Raw genomic sequence first — 23,894 nt, 5'->3', positions numbered from 1 at the left:
CAGTGAGTGTGAATAAAAGTATTTACTAAAGTGCAAATCAAAAGAATGCTGCGTTTCTGCCTGTCTCGTACGAGTCGTACACAAAGCAAGTATGAACATGAGTATTAGGAGGCTTGTATTGATTTGCATGGCCTCGTCAAAAGTGGTTGACGTCGTACGAAACCTGGCTTTTGTCAGCTTCGACCAGCGACTTGGCAACTCTTCGCCAGAAATTCAAGGGAACCAGATCATTGCCCGATGTCAGTATGCACAATCCGTCCGTGTCACGTCGCGAGACAGTAGTAAGCCAGCTTGTCTTTGCCACTTAGGGCCCTGTCCTTGGCATCAGGTAATGGGAATGTGGAAGCCCGCGTCTTTTGAGCCGTTAGGATGCCAAGTAAGGCAGGAAGTACTGTATGCTGAAAATACTATTCGTAGTCTCATTTCAAATCCTTGACATCAAGCAGAGTCTCTCTTAAAGCTAACATCCGAGACAAAGTTCCTAGACACATGGGCGGCTATGCCACCTGCCTAAGTGCAGATCAATAGCTCCGCTGAGTCCGAGGGAAAAAGTAGTGGCCTGTGATCCATGATTTAGTTAGCAGACAGTAGGCGAGAAGCCAATCTATGCAGCGAAGTCTAGGACATGGTGAGCTACGCTTCGTACCAGACGAGGCTCCCTGCCGCAGCAGGATCTTGTGTCTCGTACTTGTGCGTCCGACGACGAGTCGAGTCCGAGGCAACGAAACAAGATCGCGAAAAGTGTTTCGAAGGATCGCATAGTCTGTCAGTAGGCTCCGCGAGTTCTTCCATCTTGTGAAACAACATGGCTCCACGGCTACGTGTAGTCAGATACCATGCCGGAGGCATGCATCTGTCATGGAATCACTCTGAAAACCGAAGACCCAAATGCTATATAAACCGGCTTCCTCTTAAACCCCAGAAAGGAACATCTCTAGACTCAGACAACTCACACTCATATTCACACTTACACACTCCAACATCCTTCCAAATCCCGGTTTCCTGATCCGAACCCCAAAATGCAGTTCTCCGCCATCGTCATCTCCGCCGCCGCCCTGCTTGCCACCGGCACCAACGCCTGGACCAAGGACGCTAACGGCGTCTGGGTTGCCAACAACACGTACTACACCATCCGCGGCTGTAAGTTCTCACTTCAAAGCCCTCTATAAGGCACGAGGCCGCTGAGATGCTAAACCCCGATGTGACACCAGCCACCGTCCACGAGGCCTGCACCACGATGAACACCGAGAGCGTCCACAACAACGGTGCCTTCTGCGCCTACTGGACCAACGGTGTTGGCGGCCAGTTCAAGGGCAGTAAGTACACACCTCCTCGCCTTCTACCATATTTAGCGGGGTTTCTGCAGATCAGTTGCTGACAACAACGTTCTAGAGTGCAAGCACACTGGCAACTCCGTCCTCTGCGTCTAAGAAGCCTACGAGTGAGCATCCCGATTGGGCCTGGACAGCTCTCGTTTTCAAGAATCGTTCAGGCTCGCTTCTTGTGGGTACATTGAGGAGAAAGTAGTGGGTTGATGTTGAGTTTGTATTTAGAGTTCACGCAGGGCCCTGTTTTTATCAGTCACTCTTTTAGTACATACAATGAATGGTTATGCCATCACCAAACCCAGCTCAACCTCTGGGTAGCATCGTAGTGTACCTACCACGGTAGGTGCTACAGTGAGGTTTCTCGTTGCTATTGCTGCCAGTATGGTTCGCAACCTTTGGGCGGCGTCAACGGTTGCCCAGCACTGTCATTCACGACATCCAACCTTTGTGAACATTAAGCCGGAAGATAAATTTGAGGTTAGAGCAACAATGTGGCAATACAAACGTGGGCTTGGTGGCTAGCAAACCATTTTGCTTCCTGTTTTTTGTCTTTTTCAATTGAGACTGCCTAATTTCCCTATGCTATAACGGTTACTTTTCCTGTGCGTTCCCTCTCTGTAGCCAGTATCATCGCCGTCTTCGTATTATAGTTATTGTCATCAGTCGTTATGGCCCGTTGTTTTGGTCCGTCGTCATTGGTACCTCTATGCTTTTCTACTATCATTGGGAAATTAGGCGATATCTTTGACTGTCGGTAAATGCTTTGGCATGGCAGTTTTATCGCCTACTGCCACAACACTATTTAACTCTTTTTTAACATGTTATTAACCACAACGCCATGATTGACGAGCTGCTCTTCCGAGTATCAATGGCGGTCGTCGTGCATCAACCGGCAGAATATCAAAGTAGCAGGCGGTGAGAAACCCGCCAGGTCACCATCTTGGTTGCGATCGGTGCGCCGAGATTGTCGAGAGCGGGCGACATGGATTTTGCCGAAGACGTAGGTAAAAATGGCAGTCCGCCCGAGCTCGGGCTTGGATCCCGTTTGGCGGAGGTTACGCCGGAAGCGACATGAAGACGGAGGGGGTGGCAGTTGTATCTGCGACGGATGCGACGATCGCGGGCCGGACAGAAATTGGCAGCGGAAGCATAGCGCAGCGGTCGGACGTGACCGGAAGAACACACCCACCACCACTACCCCCTGTCTAGGCGAAGAGGATCTCCCGAGGTGATGAATCAGAATCCCTTAATTTAGCAGGCTGGGCGAGGCCAGGTCAGCTGCATTAACATTTACCAAGCTCGCTGGGTGAGTGGGTGGGCGAATGAGTAAGGTGCGGTGTGCCGCTCATGGGCATGAGACGTTGATATTGTCATGCGGAAGGGACTGGTTGGGTCCCTTAGCGCGTGAAATGTGAAACAAACGTCAGGACGTCTGATCTTTCCTAGCTTCTCTGCATCCATCTGCGAGCAAAAAGGAAGCAGATTTCGGGACACTTTTTTGCTCCGATCGAATCGGCACCTGCGCCGCATCGACGGCGGACGGTATGTCGTGCAGGGTGGTGGGTAAGCTGGCGTGGGTTTCTGGTGAAATGGCAAAGGGGCTCCAAGGGAACAGTGCATTTGCATGAAGGTCAAAAGTTGGGATTGCCCTGATTTGGGGGATCAGTCGGACCGGGAGCGGCCTGCTTGCAACCGTCATCGTCCGAGGATAGAATTGGAGCTTTTTGTTAGTACAGCTAGGCAGGCAGATCTACGACGGTTGGTTGGGGGCTTCTGCAGCGCTCAGTCACGGTTATGGTTCGTTGCGCGTTTGCAGAAGGTAAGAAAACAAAGACGCGTGTGCGGTGGGAGGCGGTCTGATTTGATGGACGAGTGAGACACGATGCTGTGATGCTGTTTGACTGTGTTGCGGCTGGACTGATTTGATTGACCGGGCCGGACGGGGATCTCTCATGGGGAGGAAGGCTGAGGCTGCGGTGCTGTGCATTTCGCATGGCAGGACTAGAGTGACCCTCACAAGTTACAAGCCTTGCAGGTCCACCGCAGTCTCCATGATCGCCAGCGGGTGCAGCTTTGGAGAGGCAGAAAATGTTGACGTGTTGGGGGCAGGACGGGAGGATTCGAGGTGGTTGAAAGAGTGAAGCTGCAGGCGATGACCTTGCGGCGGGAAGCAAATGACGAAGGAGGGGCTCTGGGCTTTGCGGCTTCCTTCCCCAAGGTGTCTCGCTGTTCCTTAACAGAAACACACATAAACAAGTGCGGAAGGGTGTTAAGGACCGTGGAATGTGGAAGGAGCGGGTGCGGCGGTACGTATCGTTTGCATATGCAGCAGGTAGGTAGGTGCCTTACTGCAGCAAGCAGCCTGCAGGCAAAAGAGTCACAGTGTGTTGTTGCTTGCCGCTGCTGCAGACGATCCAAAAAAAGGCACCGCCCCCACTTTCATCAGCGCTCCCGCCGCTCTCACTGGCTCACGGGCGACTTACATAATCCAAGAGTCCAGTTGCCCGTGGTAGCAGGCCTTACCTGATCGGGCATGGCGCACTGCCACGACAAGGGGCGACAGGGGGCAACCCGCAACAGCAACGCACTGCACCACCACACACACCACGCACACACGCCTGACCGACATCAACATTGACCCTTTCCTTTCCTGTCCCAGCCATGCCCAATCCCACCACTCCTTAGTCGGTCCTGCGTCCAGTAGTCAGTCAGTCTAGTAGTCCCGTCCAGTCCGTCGCAGTCCCTGACTTGTTTTTGTCGAAGTCAACATCGACAACTGCATTTCACTACCGACGACGACGACAACACGACGACCAACGAACGACCAGCGACGACAATCCACCGGTAAGTCAGGTAAGTCCCGTCGCAGCAGCCGCCAGATTCGCCCACCGCAACACTTCCCGAAGGCGGCGCATCGAACACACACACAACCATCATCGACACCAGCCACCGCGACATTCGACACACACGACGACACCTGCATTCTATTCTGTTGCTCCTCTTCTTCGGCCATCGTCCTTTTTCTCTCTGCCTTGTTACGACGACCCAGCCGACCAGCCACCACAACAAACCACAGAGTCGCTACGTCCGCACTGCCGACCGCACGTCGTTTTCGCTGCGACCGCGTCCCTCAATCTGCGCAATCAACACCAAGCTAACGACGACCGCACAGCACGCATTTTACGACTCTTACGATCATTCTACACAACATTACAGTTTCCCTTTGTATATCTTCAACCGCTACCGTTTGCGACCGCATACTTTCCCCGCGCCTTGCACGACCTGCGACAAAAATACACAAAACCCAAAACACCACCATCGCCGAGCTTCACATGCAATCCGTCTGATCACCGAGGCGACGACGTCACAGTAGCAACAGATAGCAACCATGGCAGAGCCACCATCATCTCCGCCCAGCGAGGCGACCAGCGCCGAGGACGCCTTGGCCTGGTACAAGGCCCAGTACGAGGTGCTCGAGGGAGAACTCGCCGAGTTCCGTGAATCCAGCAAGGAGCTGGAGCAAGAGTTGGAGAAGGACATTGAAGCTGCCGAGAAGAGGGAACGCGGCCTGCAGGAGAAGGCTGAGAGCCTCAAGTTCGAGGTAGAGGAGTGGAAGGTGAGATTTCTCCCGCCTGCAGCATCTAGGGATGGATGCGGTTGCGACGGCCAGCGCTGACCCGGTCTGATTTGCAGACAAAATACAAGCAAGCCAAGACGGAAGCAAACTCGGCTCAGAACACACTAGAGAAGGAGATTACCACATTGCGCGATACCAACAGGACCATGCAGCTTAAGCTGCGCGACATTGAGGTCGCCAACGACGATTTCGAGCGACAGGCGCGAAACACGACGTCCTCCCTCGAGGACCTTGAATCGAAATACAACGTTGCGATCGAGCGTGCAGTCATGATGGAGGAGGAGATCAAGCTGGGCGAGCAAGAGCGAGAGACCCTGCGCATCGAGGCGCAACGTCTGCGTGAGGAGCTTGCCGATCTCAAGATCGAAGCCGAGCTGCTCCAAGACAAGCTCAAGAAGCAAGAGGCACGCCATCTGTCCCACATCTCCACCGACCTCTCGGTCATGTCGTCGCCTACGTTCGACAAGAACACGGAGCACTCTCCCAACTCGACAGCGAGCTCCCCTATGGTCACAACCCCGCCAGACTCGGAGGCTCTGCCCGCCGCAAAGGCCGAGCTCATGGAACCGCCCTCGCCCCCGATGTCCGACGTCTCCGCATCCGTACCAAGGCGGACGGTTACCAGGACACCCGCATCGACGACGCGCAAGGTCTCCCGCCTGCCGTCCGTTGAGCACAGCGTCACCCCGAAGCCCCGATCCTTCACTGCCTCCGTCACGAGCAGTCGACCTACCGGCGGCCGCGTCTCCGGTGCCAACACCACCCGCACTCCCGCCACTCGCACGGCGCCCCGCTCAACCTCTCAACGCATGCCTACCACCAACTCGCTCAGCCACATTCGATCACTCACCGCGCAGATGCAGCGCCTGGAAGCTCGTGTACACAATGCTCGATCAAAGCTTCCCGCACCCGTCACTACGCCGCCCCGCGCTTCGCCCCGATCTTCAGTCAATGGAGTCCACAGTGTGCCTTCGACGGTTACGATCCGCTCTCGCAAGCGCCCAACGGGCTCCACCGCCTCTTCAGTGCGGGGCGACGAAACGCCATCCAACTTCTCTGCCAGCACAACATCAAAGCATGTGCCCCGCCTTAGTACGTCGGGTGTCAGCAGGTTGTCGTTCGGTCCCCTGCCCAACCGGAATCCCAACGCCGGCCACGATGAGTCAATCTCTCGACCGAGTTCGCGGGCTAGCACATCATACGCCCGGCCGTCAAGTCGCACTGATATGGCACCTCCTCGCCCTATTAGCCGTACCAGCATGTCAGGTACTAGGACACCTCTGGGACGCCCCCGGACCTCCCTGGGAGACTCTTTGAGGAGCAGCGTTCGCGGACACGGAAGGTCAATTAGTGTAAGCCACCACCGCATGGAAATGCCCGAAGACGACGAGGACGAGTACCGCACACCCAGCAGGCGAGGCACATACTCCCGCCTTGAGGCCGACAGCTCCGTCAGTGGCATCCCCATGCCGACGAGCGGCATTCCAATGCCAAGCAGCCGACGCCAGAGCGGAGGCAGTGTATCCGGCAGGCGAAGCTCAATGGGCCTGAGGAGTTCGAGAATCGGACCCCAGGAGCTGGTCGAGGAGGAGACGTACTAAAGTTGAAAGCGTTGCTTGAACATCTCGAGGCGAAGCAGAATTGATACCACAGGAGGCGGAACTCGTGTTTTTGATTACTACTACTACCTTTAGAGTCGTGCATCATAGCATGGCGGGGAAACGGTGCGAGCACAGCGATGGCGCACAAACATTACCATTATTCTATCCTTTTCGAATGGAAGACCGACGAAGAGAAGAAAGTCGTCTTCAGTTTACAAACCACTTTTCCTTTGTCGAAACCAAACCAAACCATTCTTGTTTATGATGATTACGGGGGCCGGGGTCCGGCGTGGATATATGCATTAGGGCGTTGGTATGATTATGAGTTTGGACGGGAGCATGGCGGTGCCGGGGTTTATTGTGCTTGCGGGCCTTTACACTTATTCCCACTCCCATTCCGTTTTACCACACCTGGTCTGAATATACTGGATTTTAATGCCCCGATCTGGTGGTCTGATGACTTTGAGTGTCGTGACCCTGTGAAGTTCAACACATCACGCAACCCCACCTGGTGCCTGATTCTGTGGCCCTCGATTCAACGTCTTCGTCTCGGTCGAGACCATGAAATCTCATAAACCATCGCTTCTGGTAGTCGCCGTCATCCATATCCTCCAAGCTCTTCTCGTATCGTTGGAACTCTTCCCGGCCCTCTTCCACGGACTTGGGGAGATCCACGCAGTCCTCTATTCGTGGGTAGAACGTAGCCCCAAACGCCTTCAACGCTTCACACTTCTCGTCCATCGTCAGCACGCGGTGCATGACCCGGTTCCACTCCGGCGGCCGCTGCGGAAGCGAGAACTTCTGGCCGTGGCGGAAGTGGTCCCGGTCCGGCACGTACCTGGCCACCCACACACCCCCGCTAGACGGGTAGCCGACGTACACGTCCGGGGGCATGTGGAAGTCGTAGACGGTGCTGTTGGCGAGACGTTCCTGGTGGCGAGCGTAGGTGGCCCAGGAGGGGTACCAGTGCCCGCCGAGGAGGAGCATGCGCTGCGCGAGATCGTCTTCTTCGCTTTTGGAGAAGGAAGTGAGATTGGTGTCGTGGGTGCGGGGGAGGTTTAGGTGTTGTAGGTCTATGGACGATGGGGTCGAGATGACGATGCCGCCGAGGGACGGGTGGGATACGAGGTAGCCGGGCCCGCCGGATAAGATGTTTGATCTCATGGGGTGCGGCGGGTGCTGGTATTGAGGGTCGGTGATGTCGTTGCATATTTCGAGGTCGTCGTCCATGGTGTTGTGCCCGTTGAGCTTGATGTGAGTTTTCAGGAGAGTGGCCGAGGATACAAAATTGCTTGGGGTCGACCCGTTCTAATAAATTCCAGTATGATCGACGGACGATGTTGTGGTGATGCAGATGGTGGAAGGATGGATGCAGCTCGGCTGCGTGAAAGAGGCCGAGACCAGCTGTGATGGCGTTTGTATCCTGGAATGTGATCTTGTCTTGGCTTTTATATGCAATTTTTCACTTACACCAGTTCATTAGCAGCCTGATCAATTGTCAGGGAAAAGTTAAGTGACAGGATAATTCTCTGACTTCCAATCGGATTTGCAACGTTCACCTGTCCCAACACCACAAGGCAGCAAACATAATCACCCACGTGACCCAGGTTCGTTGGTTGCTCGCAGTTCCAACAATAGGCTCCCTCGCCAAGCAGATGCTCAATACGCCGCTGGCCACCATCTTCATCGGTTCACTCTTTCCTTGACGTTGCGACCCGACTTCGACTCGAAGTGGCCTCCCAGTCAACCCACGACCATGGAAATATGCTACGATCCATATGACCCAGCCTACATACCCCCAACCCCTCCCAAGCGGTCCAACTTCTACAGCGGAACAGGCTACCTCGTTGTCCGTCCCAGCACAGGCGGCATCGTAGTATCGCACCCCTCCGCCGTGGACCTAGTCTACCTCAACCTCCCTCGCACACACGACACCTCCACCTCCACCCCCGCCGTCGAAGACGCCCTCGCAATGCGCATGCTCTCACTCGGGGCGCCCTGGTGGCCGAGCTGGGAGACCTACACACGTCACCAAAAGCGCATCGACGACGGGGTGATGTACGACTTCCACCACCCACCCGACACGCACGTCGGGTACCCCTCCACAGGCGGCGTCTGGGTTGTGCGTTTCTCGCCGGACATACCCTCGGTGGTCTGCGTCAACAGCGAGGGCAGGTCGGACGAGCCGCGGCGGACGTTCCCGGTGACGCCTGAGGGGTGGCATCGGCGGATGGAGATGGTGCTGAGCATGAATGAGAAGTGCGACGTTATCCAGGACTTTGGCGGGGTGTTTTTTGAGAGCGTCGAGGAGTGCGGGTATGTTGCGACGGACCTGGGAGGCGGCCGGGAGCTGTTTGGGAGGGTTGAGCCTTTGTTGAGGAGGATGGATGATGATGGGTATGCGTACAATCGGAACACTGCTCGAGGAGAGAAGCGCGGAGATGAGCTTGACAGCGATGATATACATCGCGATGGAGGAAATAGCGTCGGAGATGGACGAAGAGGGTGCGTGGTCTCTTGACTCTTGAGCAGACAGAAGGTGAACTGCAAGGTCGCGCCAGAAGTTTTAGACATTCGACTAGAAGACAGGCTCAAGTATGTTTGATGTACCATTTGTAAATATGTGGGAGTGATACCGTCAAAGGCATTTCTAGCACTTCGCTCCATACTAACACTTAAACTCCAAAAACACGAGGCAGTCAAGCTTCCTCGGTTCATCATCACAACAATAGCTGAAGACAGGGACTCAGAACAGCTCCTATAAGTATCTACCTAACCATTTATGTACTCAAACATTTGATAATTAGGGAGTTTCGAAGTAAATAGCTGACCTATGTAGAGTACGTAGCATATCAGTGAAGCTGGTGAAGTAAAAACTTTTGCGTCTCACGTCGTGTCTTCCGGATTCAAGACAAGTACTCTGATTGACGTTGATGTATTCATTCGCAGTATCCCTGTGATGTCAAACACTTTGCATAATATATATTTAACACGGGTGGACTACTAAATATTCGATTTGCTTTCTAACCATGTGTACAAAAAGAAAAAAGAAATAAAGAATTACTATAATGAACTCCAAAATAGTAATCGAACAATGAATGACTATAGATCGTAATGAATAGTGACAACCAATATCATTCAAAGCTTAAAGCCACGCAAAATCGCAATCTCTGTTTCCTATGCACGGGCAGGGTGAGTGGAGGACATAAAACAGATGATGTCCAACATAACCCGGAAATTGCCGCTTTAGCCTCATTGAGCCACAGCGACTCGGAGACAATCTCACCTCGTACGCGGTCCTGCTGTATGTACCAATAGCGGGTTTTCAGGAGCTATAAGCCCAAGTGTACATCATATTCGTCTAGGATATGTTCATCATTGACCCGGTAAAGATCAACAAGAGATACAGCCACGGTCATGATCAGCCTCTTGTGGGCTTAGCTAATGTCACGCAATCAGGATTAAAGTCGGCCGGAATTCACTGGGAGATCTTCGGCGGATGCTTTTACCCCAGTCTAAGAATAGAGACTGCTGATAGCTGGTCTACACGTTCTCGGCATGTGAATGTAAAACCGCTACGCCCTAAATGCGGCACTTGGCAGGATGCAGGAACCGGATCCACGTCATCGGTTCTGCTTGTTTGTTTCATTGCGGCTCTTGCACTAGCCACAGCGGACAACGTTCGGCCAAGTCACTTCGAGTCGAGAACAAACGGGTCGTCTAGTCAAGGCTCGTGCGAGGCAGCTAGGCAGCCTCAGGTCTCATGCCTACTTTGACTGAACGCCGTTCATCAGACAAAAATGAGTTGCGGAGTGCGTAGGAGAGCGCGAACGAGTCCATCTGAGCCTCGGGACTTGGCGGCCCAAGACGTCGACTTCGTCCCCTGTCACGGGGCCATGCCATCTGGAAGACCGATTTCGTTTGGCCAATGTGTCGTGCAGCTGCAGTCTCGCAGCAACACGCTGACTACGTGGACGCACGCACCTGCAAGGTCAGTTCGAACGGATGAGCTAAGACCGGCGTTCGGGGCCGCTCGAGACACGATTCGGTCGGTAGTCGTTCTACTGCAGGCACGGGGCGATGCGGCTCGTTCACAAGGGAGTGGGGCGAATACCTTTTGGACTCTAAGTCATGGCCAGGGGAGGACGTCGTATTTGTAGATGGGGGAGCCTCCCTTCCGTCATGTACCCATCGGAAGTGGATCTTGACGTCCAAACCATCCCGCTGCTTGGGTAGGCAGAGGCAAGCCGCCTCACCGGCGATGACGGTGTCACAGGTTCGAGATGGAGTGAGAGCTTGGCTATTCTTGGGGATAGAAATCGAGAAAGGGCACCATGGTCGCTAGTCCCAGCCAGACTCAAGGGGACATCATCCAATCAAGAGTGTCGTCCGTCGTTTGTCGAAGGTGACGGTGGATGCCGAGTTGAGGTGGGAGTATCAGATTGCGCGCAGAGGGTCCCCAGCTTTGACAGGATCGGATCTGCTCGCCCGTTTTTAGTGCGGGTAAGCGTACCTCTGTAGGGAGCTAGCGTAGCATCCTCTATCCATACGAGGCGCCGAGGACAGGACGACCTAGGGGCCAAAGCTCGGAGCTTCTCTCGCTTTGGGGCGTTCGGTTGTCACAACCATCTGGGGTGTGATGGGGACAAACTTTGATAATGGGTGGGATATGGACGAACGGAAGTCCGGGCGGTGGTGTCAACGAAGCTGACGGTTGCGTTGCTGTGGATTTGGTGGGCGGTCTGTAGGGACTGGCAGGGGATGTTGACCTCGGCGTGAGGAGGATGATGGGAGAAGGGAGGTTTCGGCATCGGAGCGGCAGTACCGGTAGTGGTAGCCGTAGCGGCAAGAGGTAACACGGGTGCGTCCAGCTGCAGAAAGACATGCTAATTAGTGCGGAAGACTCTGTATCCGAAGTTGGGTTGGGAGATAGGCAAACAGGGTTGAGGGACTGAAGTTGAGGGCGGGAGAAGCAGGAACATGGCATGGGAGCCGGTTGGCGTTCGTCCGCAGCCATGGCGAGTCTCGATGGGTTCGGCGGGCTCACGTCGTTGGCTGCACCGCTGCAGATGGGTCAGTGGCAGGCCGGGTGGCCGATGTTGTTGCTGCCGTGGCGGCGCTGCACGGTCTCCACGCCCGCAGAAGGACGGACAAGATGTTGGGGATCTGCGGGTGGAGAAGCTCTGCTTTTGGTCGGGCGCTGGTTGGCGATTTTTTTTTCTGCGGCGCGCTGTGTTTTCCCCCCCTTCGAGTGGGGGGGCCTGTTTATTTTCGTCCGCCTCCTATTGGCTCAGCATGCACCCCTGGCATTTCTGGAAGGGACCCATCGAAGAGGACCCCCAAATTGTGTCCCAAAATCCCAATTGTTGGGGGAGCGAGATGGACAAGCCCATCGCCATCGTGGATCTGTATGAAATGAGAAAATCCAGCCTGGCTTTATTGGAAGCCAAGCACCAACCACCACTGAGCCTCGCCCCTTATCGGGCTGGTCCCTTCCACTTGTCTTGCACCGGAGCCGTTCGAAGCCGATGGGAGCCCCTCCCCAAGACATTGGACCTGGGGAATGCAGTTTTGTGATACGGAACAGCGGAAAGAGACTTTTGGCGCTGTTCATTCAAAGTGTTTGTCTGAGACAAGCAGTTTAGATAGGGCAGTTGGAACTCGCTCCTGCCACCTGAGGCAATTAATGGTGCGCTTGACCTGGCCTGCCGTTGGCCGCTGGCTTTGGGGCTTGAGATCGACGTTCAAATTTCATCGTCCAGCGAGGTGAAAGCCTGGGATGTGCTCACTGCTGCTGAGGGCCTAGCGGAAGCCGATGGTCGTCCCCGGACGGAGAACCGGCGAGGCTAGGCGGTTTAGAGGTGCGTAAGCGAGCAGACGGTTAGGTTGTTGAGGCTTGCACCCCTGGCGACACTTGGCTGACCGCCTGCGCGATCGGGACTGGACTGGAGGGGTGTGCTGCGTAGCTGATGGAGATTGTGATGAAACTTGGAGGGCCTTGCTGCCCAGTGGCCAGTGCCCGCCTGGTGAGATCTCGGGGCCGATGAAGACGGGATGCCAAATGCCAATGGGGACAAAATGCGATGCGCGCATGGCCAGGTCGGGCATGCTGGCCGCTGGGCCTGGTCGTTCGCCCGGTGGGTGCTGGCTGGGTCGGAGATGTCGACTCGTGGACGTCGGATCGGGTCTGGGTGTAATTATACGGCGGTGACGATCGGTGTCTAACGGTCGGTGGTGCGGCGTCAGTGTGTAACGTGTTGTGCTGTGAGCAATGTGCGACTGAGAGCGCAACTGTCTCTGCCTTGCTCTCTGGCAGCGCCTTCGGACATTGCTTGGGAGAGGCCCGTCGGTGTTCGGTGGTGGCAAGCGTGCTGACCGATCCATCTACGCGATGTATCTCGATGTACTTGGGCACACAGAGCTATTGGACTGGGCCGGCATTATCTAGCAGCAGTCCGATTCGGAGCTGTCGCTGAAGAACGACGGCTCACAACGAGAGGCACGAGACGAGGTCGAGGGAGAATCAGAGCTGATCTGGGACTCGATTATGTGTGGTGGATAATGTTTGGTCTGGCGAAGACGAAGAGTTGAGGTCGAATTTCCCCAGAAAGACATCGCCAATGACGGCAGGAATGGGAAACGGGAAATAACGCTTACCTAGAGCAGAGCACTGAAGAGGGAGCTTTGGCGCAGGCTTGATTCGCAGCTGCCTATCGATAACGTCCCGAAGGCTGCAGGTGGATCTCCCGAGCTGCAAAGAACGAGCTTTGATTGGAGAAATGAGCACCTTGCTGGCCGAAATCTGGAAAAAATTCCAGCAAGCAGCAACGGCACGGCAGAAACCCTTGGGCGCAGGGGCCATGGCAGGGTACGTATCCCCGCCGTGTGGGATCGGTACCTGAAGCCCCGGCGCGTTCCCGGCGTTGGTCGATGTATCTCTCGCAACTTGGTGCCAGTGGATCAAGGGATGCTGCAGGTTGACGTTTGTTCCCCCCCCAGTCCTCAACTTTTTTTTTTTTTCTTCCCCCTCGTCGTCGCTGTTGTCTTGCTTGGNTTTTTTTTTTTTCTTCCCCCTCGTCGTCGCTGTTGTCTTGCTTGGGGTTTGGGGTTTCCAATTCGGCCATGGCTCAGCCGGCAGAGCGAGAATTGGGGGCAGATCAACTCTGAATATTGCCAACCTGACTCAACCCATGGCCGAGATTGGGCTAGGCGGGTTGCTGGAAACGCAAGGAGCTGGAGCCAGAGCTCTGGAAGTTGAGATGAGAGGCGCGAGCTTGGCGACCCTCGAGAGTCGGGAGAGACATGGACAAGGACTGTAGCAGCCCGCTGGTCCGCCACGCTCACGCACGCCCACGCCCACCACCACACTCAGTGACGCCGCCCACGCCCAGCCCAGCCAGGAGCTTCCCCAACACCCCGGCCATTGGTTGAGGGAGGGGATTTGAATTGATTGATGCTGGATGGACGGATGGATGGACGGGTGGAAGGGGGCCGCATATTCCAACAATGCAAAGCGTGCTAAAAGCTGTGAGCGCAAGCTGTAGGGCCGGTAGTCTGGGCGAGGCGTCGGCCAATGTTTTTTTTTCCTTCACTTGGGAGGGAAGAAGCAGCACTTGCGCAGGAGATGCACATAGCATCAGCAGCATCGGTCCTCTCTGCGCACACACAGACTCGACCAAGCCCCCTGTTGCTGGGTGTACCTGGCGCTCTCCTGACTGCTGCCAGGAGAGAGCACGGCGCCGGTAGAAGCAGAAACGGAGCCAAGGCGGGGGCTCTTGGGCTGGCGTCTGGTCTGGTCGGGTCTCAAGATGGTGATGCGTGGGAGCTTTTGGCGGAGGATGAGGACGGGACTCAGGACGACGATCTGGTCTAGTCGGTGGAAGGAGTCCGTCGCCCGGTGGAAAGAGGTACTTGGAAGAGGTACCCGCTGGAAGGCGCCGATGCAGGTACCTCGATCGGGAACCTGATGTACCTTCCCTGCGCAGAGCACCTCGTTCGGGGATGCGCCTTGCCTTGCCTTGCCTTGCTTGGCCTTCTCTCCTCCATCGACGCGGGAAAGAGCATCTCAGACCTGCCTCACTCAGACCTTCCAGCTGTGATCCTTCCTTGCCTTGCCTCGCCTTGCCGCACTTGCGTGCTTACCTTACTCTTACTTTCTGTACACATTGTCTTGGTAACCACCTGCCTGTAGGCAAGGCCGAGTGAGGTATCGTGAACTGAATATAACAGCCAGGTGCGCCTGCGTCGCTCCTTCCATCTGCGCGACCCAGCATCTTCTTTCCTCTCCTTCTCTCCCCCCGTCCCCGGCGCTGTCCGTAATCTTCATCGTGCCTCCCACCGAACCTCTCCTCCTTTTTGACCGAAAAGAGGCAGAGCGACAACAAAAAGCCTCCCCGGCCGGCGGCAGTGTCGAGGGAAATTTAATTCACCCACTCACATACTCCAAGTACGGAAATCCCACTGTCACTCTCACTCAGCACGTCACCCCAATCTCACCTCCCAACACACGCTATTACGACCCCAATCAGCCCTTCCCGGCACTCATTTTTTTTTTTTTTTTTTTTTTTTTTTTTTTCCAGTCCCCATATACCCCNCCCCTTTTTTTTTTTTTTTTTTTCTTTTTTTTTTTGTCCAGTCCCGATATACCTCCATCTCCAGAAAAAGGTACTTGCATCCGTGACATCTGTCAGCTCCAACAACCCCGGTCACCAAAGTCACTTTCCCCTGCACTTCCACCTCACATTCCTTCAACTGAACCCCGGAACACCCGTCGACTCCTTGTCCCCAGCACCACCGTCCACGCAGTTGCAGTTCAGCAGTCCACACCAACAATCCACTTCATCCAAAAAGTCCACAGACGCAGTCCCTCTCTGCCCGAATACAATAACACCACGCTGCTCCCTCGCCATCCCGACAGTGGCGCCCCTTCTCTGCTCCTCTTTCCCACTCTCTCCCTTCCATTCTCCCTTTTCTGACACTCTTGTTTTTATAGAACTTCTGTCCTAGCCACAAGACAGAAGAAGGAAGCTCTTGTCTCACAAAGCTTCCCAAACCAACCAGGTACGTCTTGGAGTTGATGTCGCTGCTCTGCTAGCGAGTGGGCTGTTGGCTGCCCTGCACACCGAAAGACACCCCTCGCTCGCTGTCCCTAGCCCATGCCCATAGCCCAGCCTGTCGCTGCGTCTCCCGCTGCACCGCTCTCCCTCACAAATGTTCTGCCGCGGCGGCGATCGCACCCCTGGCATCCCCCCCCATTTTCCCCTCCTGCGCTCGCTGGCGGTGGTCTCTGCTTCCCCAACAAGAAACTTTTTGTGGTTTCGTGGCTAACATGATACTTTCCCGCCTTTTCTAGAGACCCGAACAATCTCTGTCCTACAACCCCGTCAACCATTGCTCTGCGAATACCCTGTTCTGTTTAGTTGTAGAGCCCGACTATACGAATTAATCTCCTGCTCGAATCTTCCCCCTTCGAGCACCACTTCCCGACTTGCGTCTTCTGCCGAATTAAGCTCCTGGAGCTCACCCGATTCATGACGGTCACCCCCTAAGATACCCGCAACACCTCCTCACCACACACCGCAATCATGACCGAAATTACAGCAGCCAACGGCTCCGGCCGGACCGTACCCCAAGTTAACGGCAAGGCGACGTACGCCGAGAAGCACAAGATCGCCGACCACTTCATTGGCGGCAACAAGCTGGCCAACGCCCCGGCCTCCAAGGTCAAGGACTTTGTCGCCCAGCAAGATGGTCACACCGTCATCACCAACGTGCGTAGAGATCTGAGCCCTGCGACTGCGTAGGAAGCGTAGACCGGACAAGCTGACGTGGTGCGAATACAGGTTTTGATCGCCAACAACGGTATTGCCGCCGTCAAGGAGATCCGTTCGGTGCGAAAATGGGCGTACGAGACGTTCGGCGACGAGAAGGCCATTCAGTTCACTGTCATGGCTACCCCCGAAGATTTGGCTGCCAACGCCGATTACATTCGCATGGCTGACCACTACGTCGAAGTCCCCGGTGGTACCAACAACCACAACTACGCCAACGTCGACTTGATTGTCGATATTGCCGAGCGTATGGATGTCCACGCTGTTTGGGCTGGATGGTAAATATTCCCGCACCCTCCTAGATCCAACAATCGCTAAGCAGGTTTCCACAGGGGTCACGCATCCGAGAACCCCAAGCTTCCCGAGTCCCTTGCCGCCTCCCCCAAGAAGATTGTCTTCATCGGTCCCCCAGGATCTGCGATGCGATCTCTCGGTGACAAGATTTCATCAACAATCGTTGCACAGCACGCCGAGGTGCCCTGCATTCCCTGGTCAGGAACCGGTGTTGACGAGGTCGAGGTGGATAGCCAGGGCATCGTCACCGTTGCCGACAAGATCTACTCCAAGGGATGCGTTACCTCATGGCAGGAGGGTTTGGAGAAGGCCAAGTCCATTGGCTTCCCCGTCATGATCAAGGCTTCCGAGGGTGGTGGTGGTAAGGGTATTCGTAAGGCTCTCTCCGAGGAGGGCTTCGAGCAACTCTACAAGGCCGCCGCAAGCGAAATTCCGGGTTCGCCCATCTTCATCATGAAGTTGGCTGGCAACGCTAGACATTTGGAGGTCCAGCTGCTCGCTGATCAATACGGCAACAACATCTCTCTCTTCGGCAGAGATTGTTCCGTCCAGCGTCGTCACCAGAAGATTATCGAGGAGGCTCCCGTCACCATTGCCAAGGACATCACTTTCAAGGCCATGGAGGAGGCTGCCGTCCGTCTCGGAAGACTCGTCGGTTACGTCTCGGCCGGTACCGTCGAGTACCTGTACTCGCACGCCGACGACAAGTTCTACTTCCTCGAGCTTAACCCTCGTCTCCAGGTCGAGCATCCTACTACCGAAATGGTCAGTGGTGTCAACCTGCCCGCTGCTCAGCTTCAGATTGCCATGGGTATTCCCCTGCACAGAATCCGCGACATCCGTCTCCTGTACGGTGTTGATCCCAGGACATCCACTGAGATCGACTTCGAGTTCAAGCACGAGGGCAGCGAGAAGACGCAGCGCCGTCCCAGACCCAAGGGTCACACCACTGCTTGCAGAATTACTTCTGAGGACCCCGGTGAAGGTTTCAAGCCCTCCAACGGTGTCATGCACGACCTGAACTTCAGGAGTAGTTCCAACGTCTGGGGTTACTTCTCAGTCAGTACCGCTTCCAGTATCCACAGCTTCTCCGACTCCCAGTTCGGTCACATTTTCGCCTACGGTGAGAACCGTGCTGCTTCCAGAAAGCACATGGTTGTTGCTCTGAAGGAGTTGAGCATTCGTGGTGACTTCAGAACCACCGTTGAGTACCTCATCAAGCTTTTGGAAACTGAGGCTTTCGAGGATAACACCATCACCACCGGCTGGCTCGACGAGCTCATCACCAAGAAGCTGACTGCTGAGCGCCCCGACCCCATGCTGGCCGTCGTTTGCGGTGCCGTCACCAAGGCTCACCTTGCTAGCGAGGACTGCATGACCGAGTACCGCACGAGCTTGGAGAAGGGTCAGGTTCCTTCCAAGGACATTCTGAAGACCGTCTTCGCGATTGACTTCATCTACGAGGGTTTCCGCTACAAGTTCACCGCTACCCGCGCTAGCACGGACTCCTACCACCTCTTCATCAATGGCTCCAAGTGCTCCGTCGGTGTTCGTGTTCTCAGTGACGGTGGTCTCCTCATTCTGTTGGACGGCCGCAGTCACAGCGTCTACTGGAAGGAGGAGGTCGGTGCCACCCGTCTGTCCGTTGATGGCAAGACCTGCTTGCTCGAGCAGGAGAACGACCCCACTCAGCTGCGCACCCCCTCTCCCGGTAAGCTCGTCAAGTACCTGGTCGAGAACGGTGAGCACGTCAAGGCTGGCCAGAGCTTCGCTGAGGTTGAGGTCATGAAGATGTACATGCCTTTGATCGCTGCCGAGGATGGTATCGTTCAGCTCATCAAGCAGCCGGGAGCTACTCTCGAGGCTGGTGACATTCTGGGTATCCTTGCTCTTGACGACCCCAGCCGCGTCAAGCAGGCTCAGCCGTTCGTCGGTCAGCTCCCCACCTACGGAGAGCCCGTTGCGGTTGGTACCAAGCCCGCACAGAGATTTGCCGTCTTGCACAACACCCTCAAGAACATTCTGCTCGGCTACGACAACTCCGTTATCATGGCTGCCACCCTCAAGCAGCTCATTGAGGTTCTCCGCAACCCCGAACTGCCCTACAGCGAGTGGAATGCTCAGTTCGCTGCCCTCCACAGCCGCATGCCCCAGAAGCTGGACAGCCACTTCTCCCAGATTGTCGACCGTGCCAAGGCCCGTCACGCGGAATTCCCCGCCAAGGCTTTGCAGAAGGCTTTCCTGAAGTTCCTCGACGAGCATGTCGCTGCCGGTGATGCTGAACAGCTCAAGGCTACCCTGGCTCCCCTGAACGAGTGCCTCGAGTCCTGGTCCGAGGGCCAGAAGGGCCACGAGCTCAATGTCATCAAGAACCTCTTGGCCTCTTACATCGACATCGAGCGTCTCTTCACTGGTTACGGCACTCAGGAGGACAGCGTCATCCTCAAACTCCGTGACCAGAACAAGGACGACATCCGCAAGGTTGTCCAGACCGTCCTGTCTCACAGCCGTGTTGGTGCCAAGAGCTCCCTGATCCTTGCCATCCTCGAGGAGTACCGCCCTAACAAGCCGAACGTCGGAAACATCGCCAAGTACCTCCGCCCTGCTCTGCAGCAGTTGACTGAGCTCCAGTCCTCTCGCACGACCTCCAAGGTCTCTCTGAAGGCCCGTGAGATCATGATCCAGTGCTCCCTTCCTTCCCTCGAGGAGCGCACAGCTCAGATGGAGCACATTCTCCGTTCCTCCGTCGTCGAGTCGCGCTACGGTGAGGCTGCTTGGGACCACCGTGAGCCTAGCCTTGATGTCATCAAGGAGGTCGTTGACTCCAAGTACACTGTCTTCGACGTTTTGACTCTCTTCTTCGCTCACGAGGATCCCTGGGTCTCCCTCGCCGCCCTCGAGGTTTACGTCCGCCGTGCCTACCGTGCGTATATCCTGAAGCAGATTGAGTACCACTCCGATGAGTCCGACACTCCTCTTTTCTGCACTTGGGATTTTGCTCTCCGCAAGATTGGCCAGAGCGAGTATGGTCTGCCTCTGCAGTCTGCTGCTCCCTCTTCTCCCGCTACTCCCAGCGGTGGCTCTTTCGACTTCAAGCGCATCCACTCCATCAGCGACATGTCCTACCTCAACCACAAGTGGGATTCCGAGCCTAATCGCAAGGGTGTCATCGTCCCCGTCAAGTACCTCGACGATGCTGAGGATCTGCTCGGCAAGGCTCTCGAGACCCTTGCCGTCTCTGATAAGGCTAGAAAGCGTAGCACGCCTGGTCTCATCCCTGACCTGAGTGGCAAGCGTAAGCCTGCCGCCCCCAAGGTCGACTCCGACGAGCTCTCCGCCGTCATCAACGTCGCCGTCAGGGACTCTGAGAGCCAGAGTGACCAGGAGATTCTGTCCCGCATCGTCCCCATTGTGGAGCAGTTCAAGGATGAGCTTCTGTCCCGCAACGTCCGCCGCATCACCTTCATCTGCGGTCGCAACGACGGTTCTTACCCCGGCTACTACACCTTCCGTGGCCCCGAGTACATCGAGGATGACAGCATTCGTCACAGTGAGCCCGCTCTTGCTTTCCAGCTTGAGCTCGGCCGCCTTGCCAAGTTCCACATCAAGCCCGTCTTCACCGAGAACAAGAACATCCACGTCTACGAGGGTGTTGGCAAGGCCGTTGACGGCGACAAGCGTTACTTCACTCGCGCCGTCATTCGTCCCGGCCGCCTCCGTGACGAGATCCCCACTGCTGAGTACCTCATCTCCGAGGCCGACCGCGTCATCAACGACATCTTCGATGCCCTTGAAATTATTGGCAACAACAACTCCGATTTGAACCAGGTCTTCATCAACTTCACTCCCGTCTTCCAGCTTCACCCCTCGGAGGTCGAGCAAAGCCTTCAGGGCTTCCTGGACCGCTTCGGTGCCCGTGCTTGGCGCCTTCGTGTCGCTCAGGTTGAGATCCGCATTATCTGCACCGACCCCCAGACCGGCGTACCCTACCCTCTACGTGTCATCATCACCAACACCTCCGGTTATGTTGTTGATGTCGACATCTACGCCGAGCGTAAGTCTGAGAAGGGCGAGTGGGTCTTCAACTCCATTGGTGGCACCAAGGAGAAGGGTCCTATGCACTTGCTGCCTGTCTCGACTCCTTACGCCACGAAGAACCCTCTGCAGCCCAAGCGTTACAAGGCTCACCTGATGGGTACCCAGTACGTCTACGATTTCCCTGAGCTCTTCCGCCAGGCTATCCAGAACACCTGGACCCAGATGGTCAAGAAGCACAGCACTCTTGGTACCCAACAGCCCAAGGCTGGTGAATGCGTCTCGTACACTGAGCTTGTCCTTGATGACAAGGATAACCTCCAGGAGGTCAACCGCGAGCCTGGCACCAACACCTGCGGTATGGTTGGTTGGATCTTCAACGCCAAGACCCCCGAGTACCCCAAGGGTCGCAAGTTCATTGTTGTCGCCAACGATATCACCTACATGATCGGTTCCTTCGGACCCAAGGAGGACAACTTCTTCTACAAGTGCACTGAGCTCGCCCGCAAGCTTGGTATCCCCCGCATCTACCTCTCCGCCAACTCCGGTGCTCGTCTCGGTGTCGCCAACGAGCTGATGCCTTACTTTAAGGTTGCGTGGAACGATGCCAACAAGCAGGATTCAGGCTTCAAGTACTTGTACCTTAACGAGGAGGCCCAGAAGCGTTTCGCCAAGGACGTCATCACCGAGGAGGTTTCCGAGGATGGCGAGAAGCGCCACAAGATCGTCACCATTATCGGATCTGAGGATGGTCTCGGCGTTGAGTGCCTGAGAGGCTCTGGTCTCATCGCCGGTGCCACCAGTAAGGCCTACAACGACATCTTCACCGTCACCTTGGTGACGTGCCGCTCTGTTGGTAAGTACAAAATGATTTTTCCAAAGTGGACATGGCTAATAAGAGAACAGGTATTGGTGCTTACCTTGTCCGTCTTGGACAGCGTGCTGTTCAGATTGAGGGCCAGCCCATTATTCTTACCGGTGCCCCTGCCTTGAACAACGTTCTTGGTCGTGAGATCTACACCTCCAACCTCCAGCTTGGTGGTACCCAGATCATGTACCGCAACGGTGTCTCCCACATGACTGGTGCCGACGATTTCGATGGTGTCTCCAAGATTGTTGAGTGGATGTCGTTCATTCCCCAGAGCCGTGGCAACCCGGTTCCCATCAGCCCCAGTGTTGATAGCTGGGACCGTGACGTTGTCTACACGCCTCCCCAGAAGCAGCCTTACGACGTCAGGTGGATGATTCACGGTCGCACTGACGAGGACGGCACCTTTGAGTCCGGTCTCTTCGACAAGGACTCCTTCGTCGAGACTCTCGGCGGTTGGGCCCGTACCGTCGTTGTCGGTCGCGCCCGCCTTAACGGTATCCCCATGGGTGTCATTGCCGTTGAGACCCGCACTGTCGAGAACATCACTCCTGCCGACCCCGCCAACCCCGACTCCATCGAGCAGGTCACCAACGAGGCTGGTGGTGTTTGGTACCCCAACTCCGCCTTCAAGACTGCTCAGGCTATCAACGACTTCAACAACGGTGAGCAGCTGCCTCTCATGATCCTCGCCAACTGGAGAGGTTTCTCTGGTGGTCAGCGCGACATGTACAACGAGGTTCTCAAGTACGGTTCTTACATCGTCGACGCCCTCGTCAAGTACGAGCAGCCCGTCTTCGTCTACATTCCTCCCTTCGGTGAGCTTCGTGGTGGCTCTTGGGTCGTCGTTGACCCCACCATCAACCCCACTTACATGGAGATGTACGCCGACGTCGATGCTCGTGGTGGTGTCCTCGAGCCCGAGGGTATCATCGGTATCAAGTACCGCAAGGACAAGCAGCTTGAGACCATGGCACGCCTTGACCCCGTCTACGCCTCTCTTAAGAAGCAGATGACCGCAGACCTTCCCAAGGAGCAGGCCGATGAGCTCAAGAAGAAGATGACCATCCGCGAGAAGCAGCTTCTGCCCGTCTACTCCCAGATCGCTGTTCAGTTTGCCGACCTTCACGACCGTGCCGGCCGCATGAAGGCCAAGGGTGTCATCCGTGACCAGCTGGAGTGGAGCAACTCTCGTCGCTACTTCTACTGGCGCCTGCGCCGCCGCCTCAACGAGGAGTACCTCCTTAAGCGCATGAACTCTAGCATTGTCACCTCAGGACCTGGCTCCGACCGCACCCAGACTCCCGAGGCTCGCCAACGCAACCTCCAGTTCCTTGAGTCCTGGTCCGGTGTCGTCAACTTCGCCACCAACGACCGCGAGGTTTCTGAGTGGTACGAGGGTAACCGCAAGTCAATCACGGAGAGAATCGAGGCTGTTAAGGCTGACAACTTGGCCACTGAGCTGAGCGCCATCTTGAGAAACAACGCCAACGCTGGTATGCGTGGTGTCCGCGAGGTCCTCCGCACCATGCCTCCTGAGGAGCGTGACCAGCTTCTCAAGTACCTGAGGGATTAAGTATATGTGGATTGGATGGCGTATGGGTAATGAATGGCATTAGATGTGTTTGGGATGATTATGAGTATGTATGAGCATTATTCTGCTGTGTGTTAAGATAGATTTCAATGTTGGGATAACTTCCCGTGTAATGATACGACGTATTTATACTGAGCATACTTCGGTCTTTGTTCATGTGATGATAAAAGTATGCCCTGCCTGATCTCAAGCGAAGATTACTGACTACGTTCCCCCTGAGGCTTTCAATCAGCAAGGGCCATGCGTCGTCTCCTGATCGCCGATATCCTTGTGTCTTATCTCCGATGGGTTGTCTAACCTCTCACACCACCACGCGAGACTAAGCGGGACAAATGACACATCTCCCACATTGAAGAGCCAGGATCAGATCCTGCTGTCGGCGATGGATCTTTGACGTGCGATGGTGGTATCCCACCGGCGGGTGAAGGCGGCTCGGAGGGGCGCATAAGCTGATGAAGAACTGCATGATGTGGTGTTGTGTGACGGAGGAATTGCACCGCGCGTATGCAGGCTGCGACATACTAGGTCTGCATATGCTTATGTACTTGACGTCTGACATCCCTCAGGACTGCGTTAAAATGAGAACACCTATCGAGAACAAGCTGATTTAAACGTGACATCGGGGATTTGCGCCCATTGAGACGCTATTTATTCGCGTGTACAGCAAAGAGTATACCATGTTGCGCGGCTTGTCCATTCGCACAAGT

At 55.5% G+C, this 23,894-nt stretch overlaps 5 protein-coding genes across 5 annotated transcripts; 4 read left to right on the top strand and 1 right to left on the bottom strand.

Annotated features, from left to right (window-relative positions):
- Nucleotides 1-1,019: 1,019 nt before the first annotated feature.
- GCG54_00006916 (uncharacterized protein) lies at nt 1,020-1,430 on the top strand (the record flags this gene model as incomplete). The annotated part of the gene is made up of 3 exons (XM_045406908.1): nt 1,020-1,140; nt 1,212-1,316; nt 1,393-1,430. The coding sequence occupies 3 exons, from the start codon at nt 1,020-1,022 to the stop codon at nt 1,428-1,430; spliced, it is 264 nt and encodes an 87-aa protein (XP_045267454.1).
- A 3,286-nt stretch (nt 1,431-4,716) lies between these two features.
- GCG54_00006915 (Nuclear distribution protein nudE-like 1) lies at nt 4,717-6,566 on the top strand (the record flags this gene model as incomplete). The annotated part of the gene is made up of 2 exons (XM_045406907.1): nt 4,717-4,944; nt 5,022-6,566. The coding sequence occupies 2 exons, from the start codon at nt 4,717-4,719 to the stop codon at nt 6,564-6,566; spliced, it is 1,773 nt and encodes a 590-aa protein (XP_045267453.1).
- A 486-nt stretch (nt 6,567-7,052) lies between these two features.
- GCG54_00006914 (uncharacterized protein) lies at nt 7,053-7,796 on the bottom strand (the record flags this gene model as incomplete). The annotated part of the gene is made up of 1 exon (XM_045406906.1): nt 7,053-7,796. One exon carries the CDS (start codon nt 7,794-7,796, stop codon nt 7,053-7,055), a length of 744 nt encoding a protein of 247 aa, XP_045267452.1.
- A 526-nt stretch (nt 7,797-8,322) lies between these two features.
- Nucleotides 8,323-9,087, top strand: GCG54_00006913 (uncharacterized protein; the record flags this gene model as incomplete). The annotated part of the gene is made up of 1 exon (XM_045406905.1): nt 8,323-9,087. The coding sequence occupies one exon, from the start codon at nt 8,323-8,325 to the stop codon at nt 9,085-9,087; it is 765 nt and encodes a 254-aa protein (XP_045267451.1).
- Nucleotides 9,088-16,150: 7,063 nt separating this feature from the next.
- GCG54_00006912 (Acetyl-CoA carboxylase) lies at nt 16,151-23,169 on the top strand (the record flags this gene model as incomplete). The annotated part of the gene is made up of 4 exons (XM_045406904.1): nt 16,151-16,336; nt 16,409-16,674; nt 16,729-21,581; nt 21,632-23,169. 4 exons carry the CDS (start codon nt 16,151-16,153, stop codon nt 23,167-23,169), a joined length of 6,843 nt encoding a protein of 2,280 aa, XP_045267450.1.
- Between the last annotated feature and the right edge of the window lie 725 nt (nt 23,170-23,894).

Source organism: Colletotrichum gloeosporioides, assembly GCF_011800055.1.
Source record: "Colletotrichum gloeosporioides strain Lc1 chromosome Unknown consensus_22, whole genome shotgun sequence".
NCBI classification, from domain to species: domain Eukaryota; kingdom Fungi; phylum Ascomycota; class Sordariomycetes; order Glomerellales; family Glomerellaceae; genus Colletotrichum; species Colletotrichum gloeosporioides.
The sequence above is the reverse complement of the archived record's forward strand: the minus strand, read 5'-3'. Positions and strand labels throughout refer to the sequence as shown.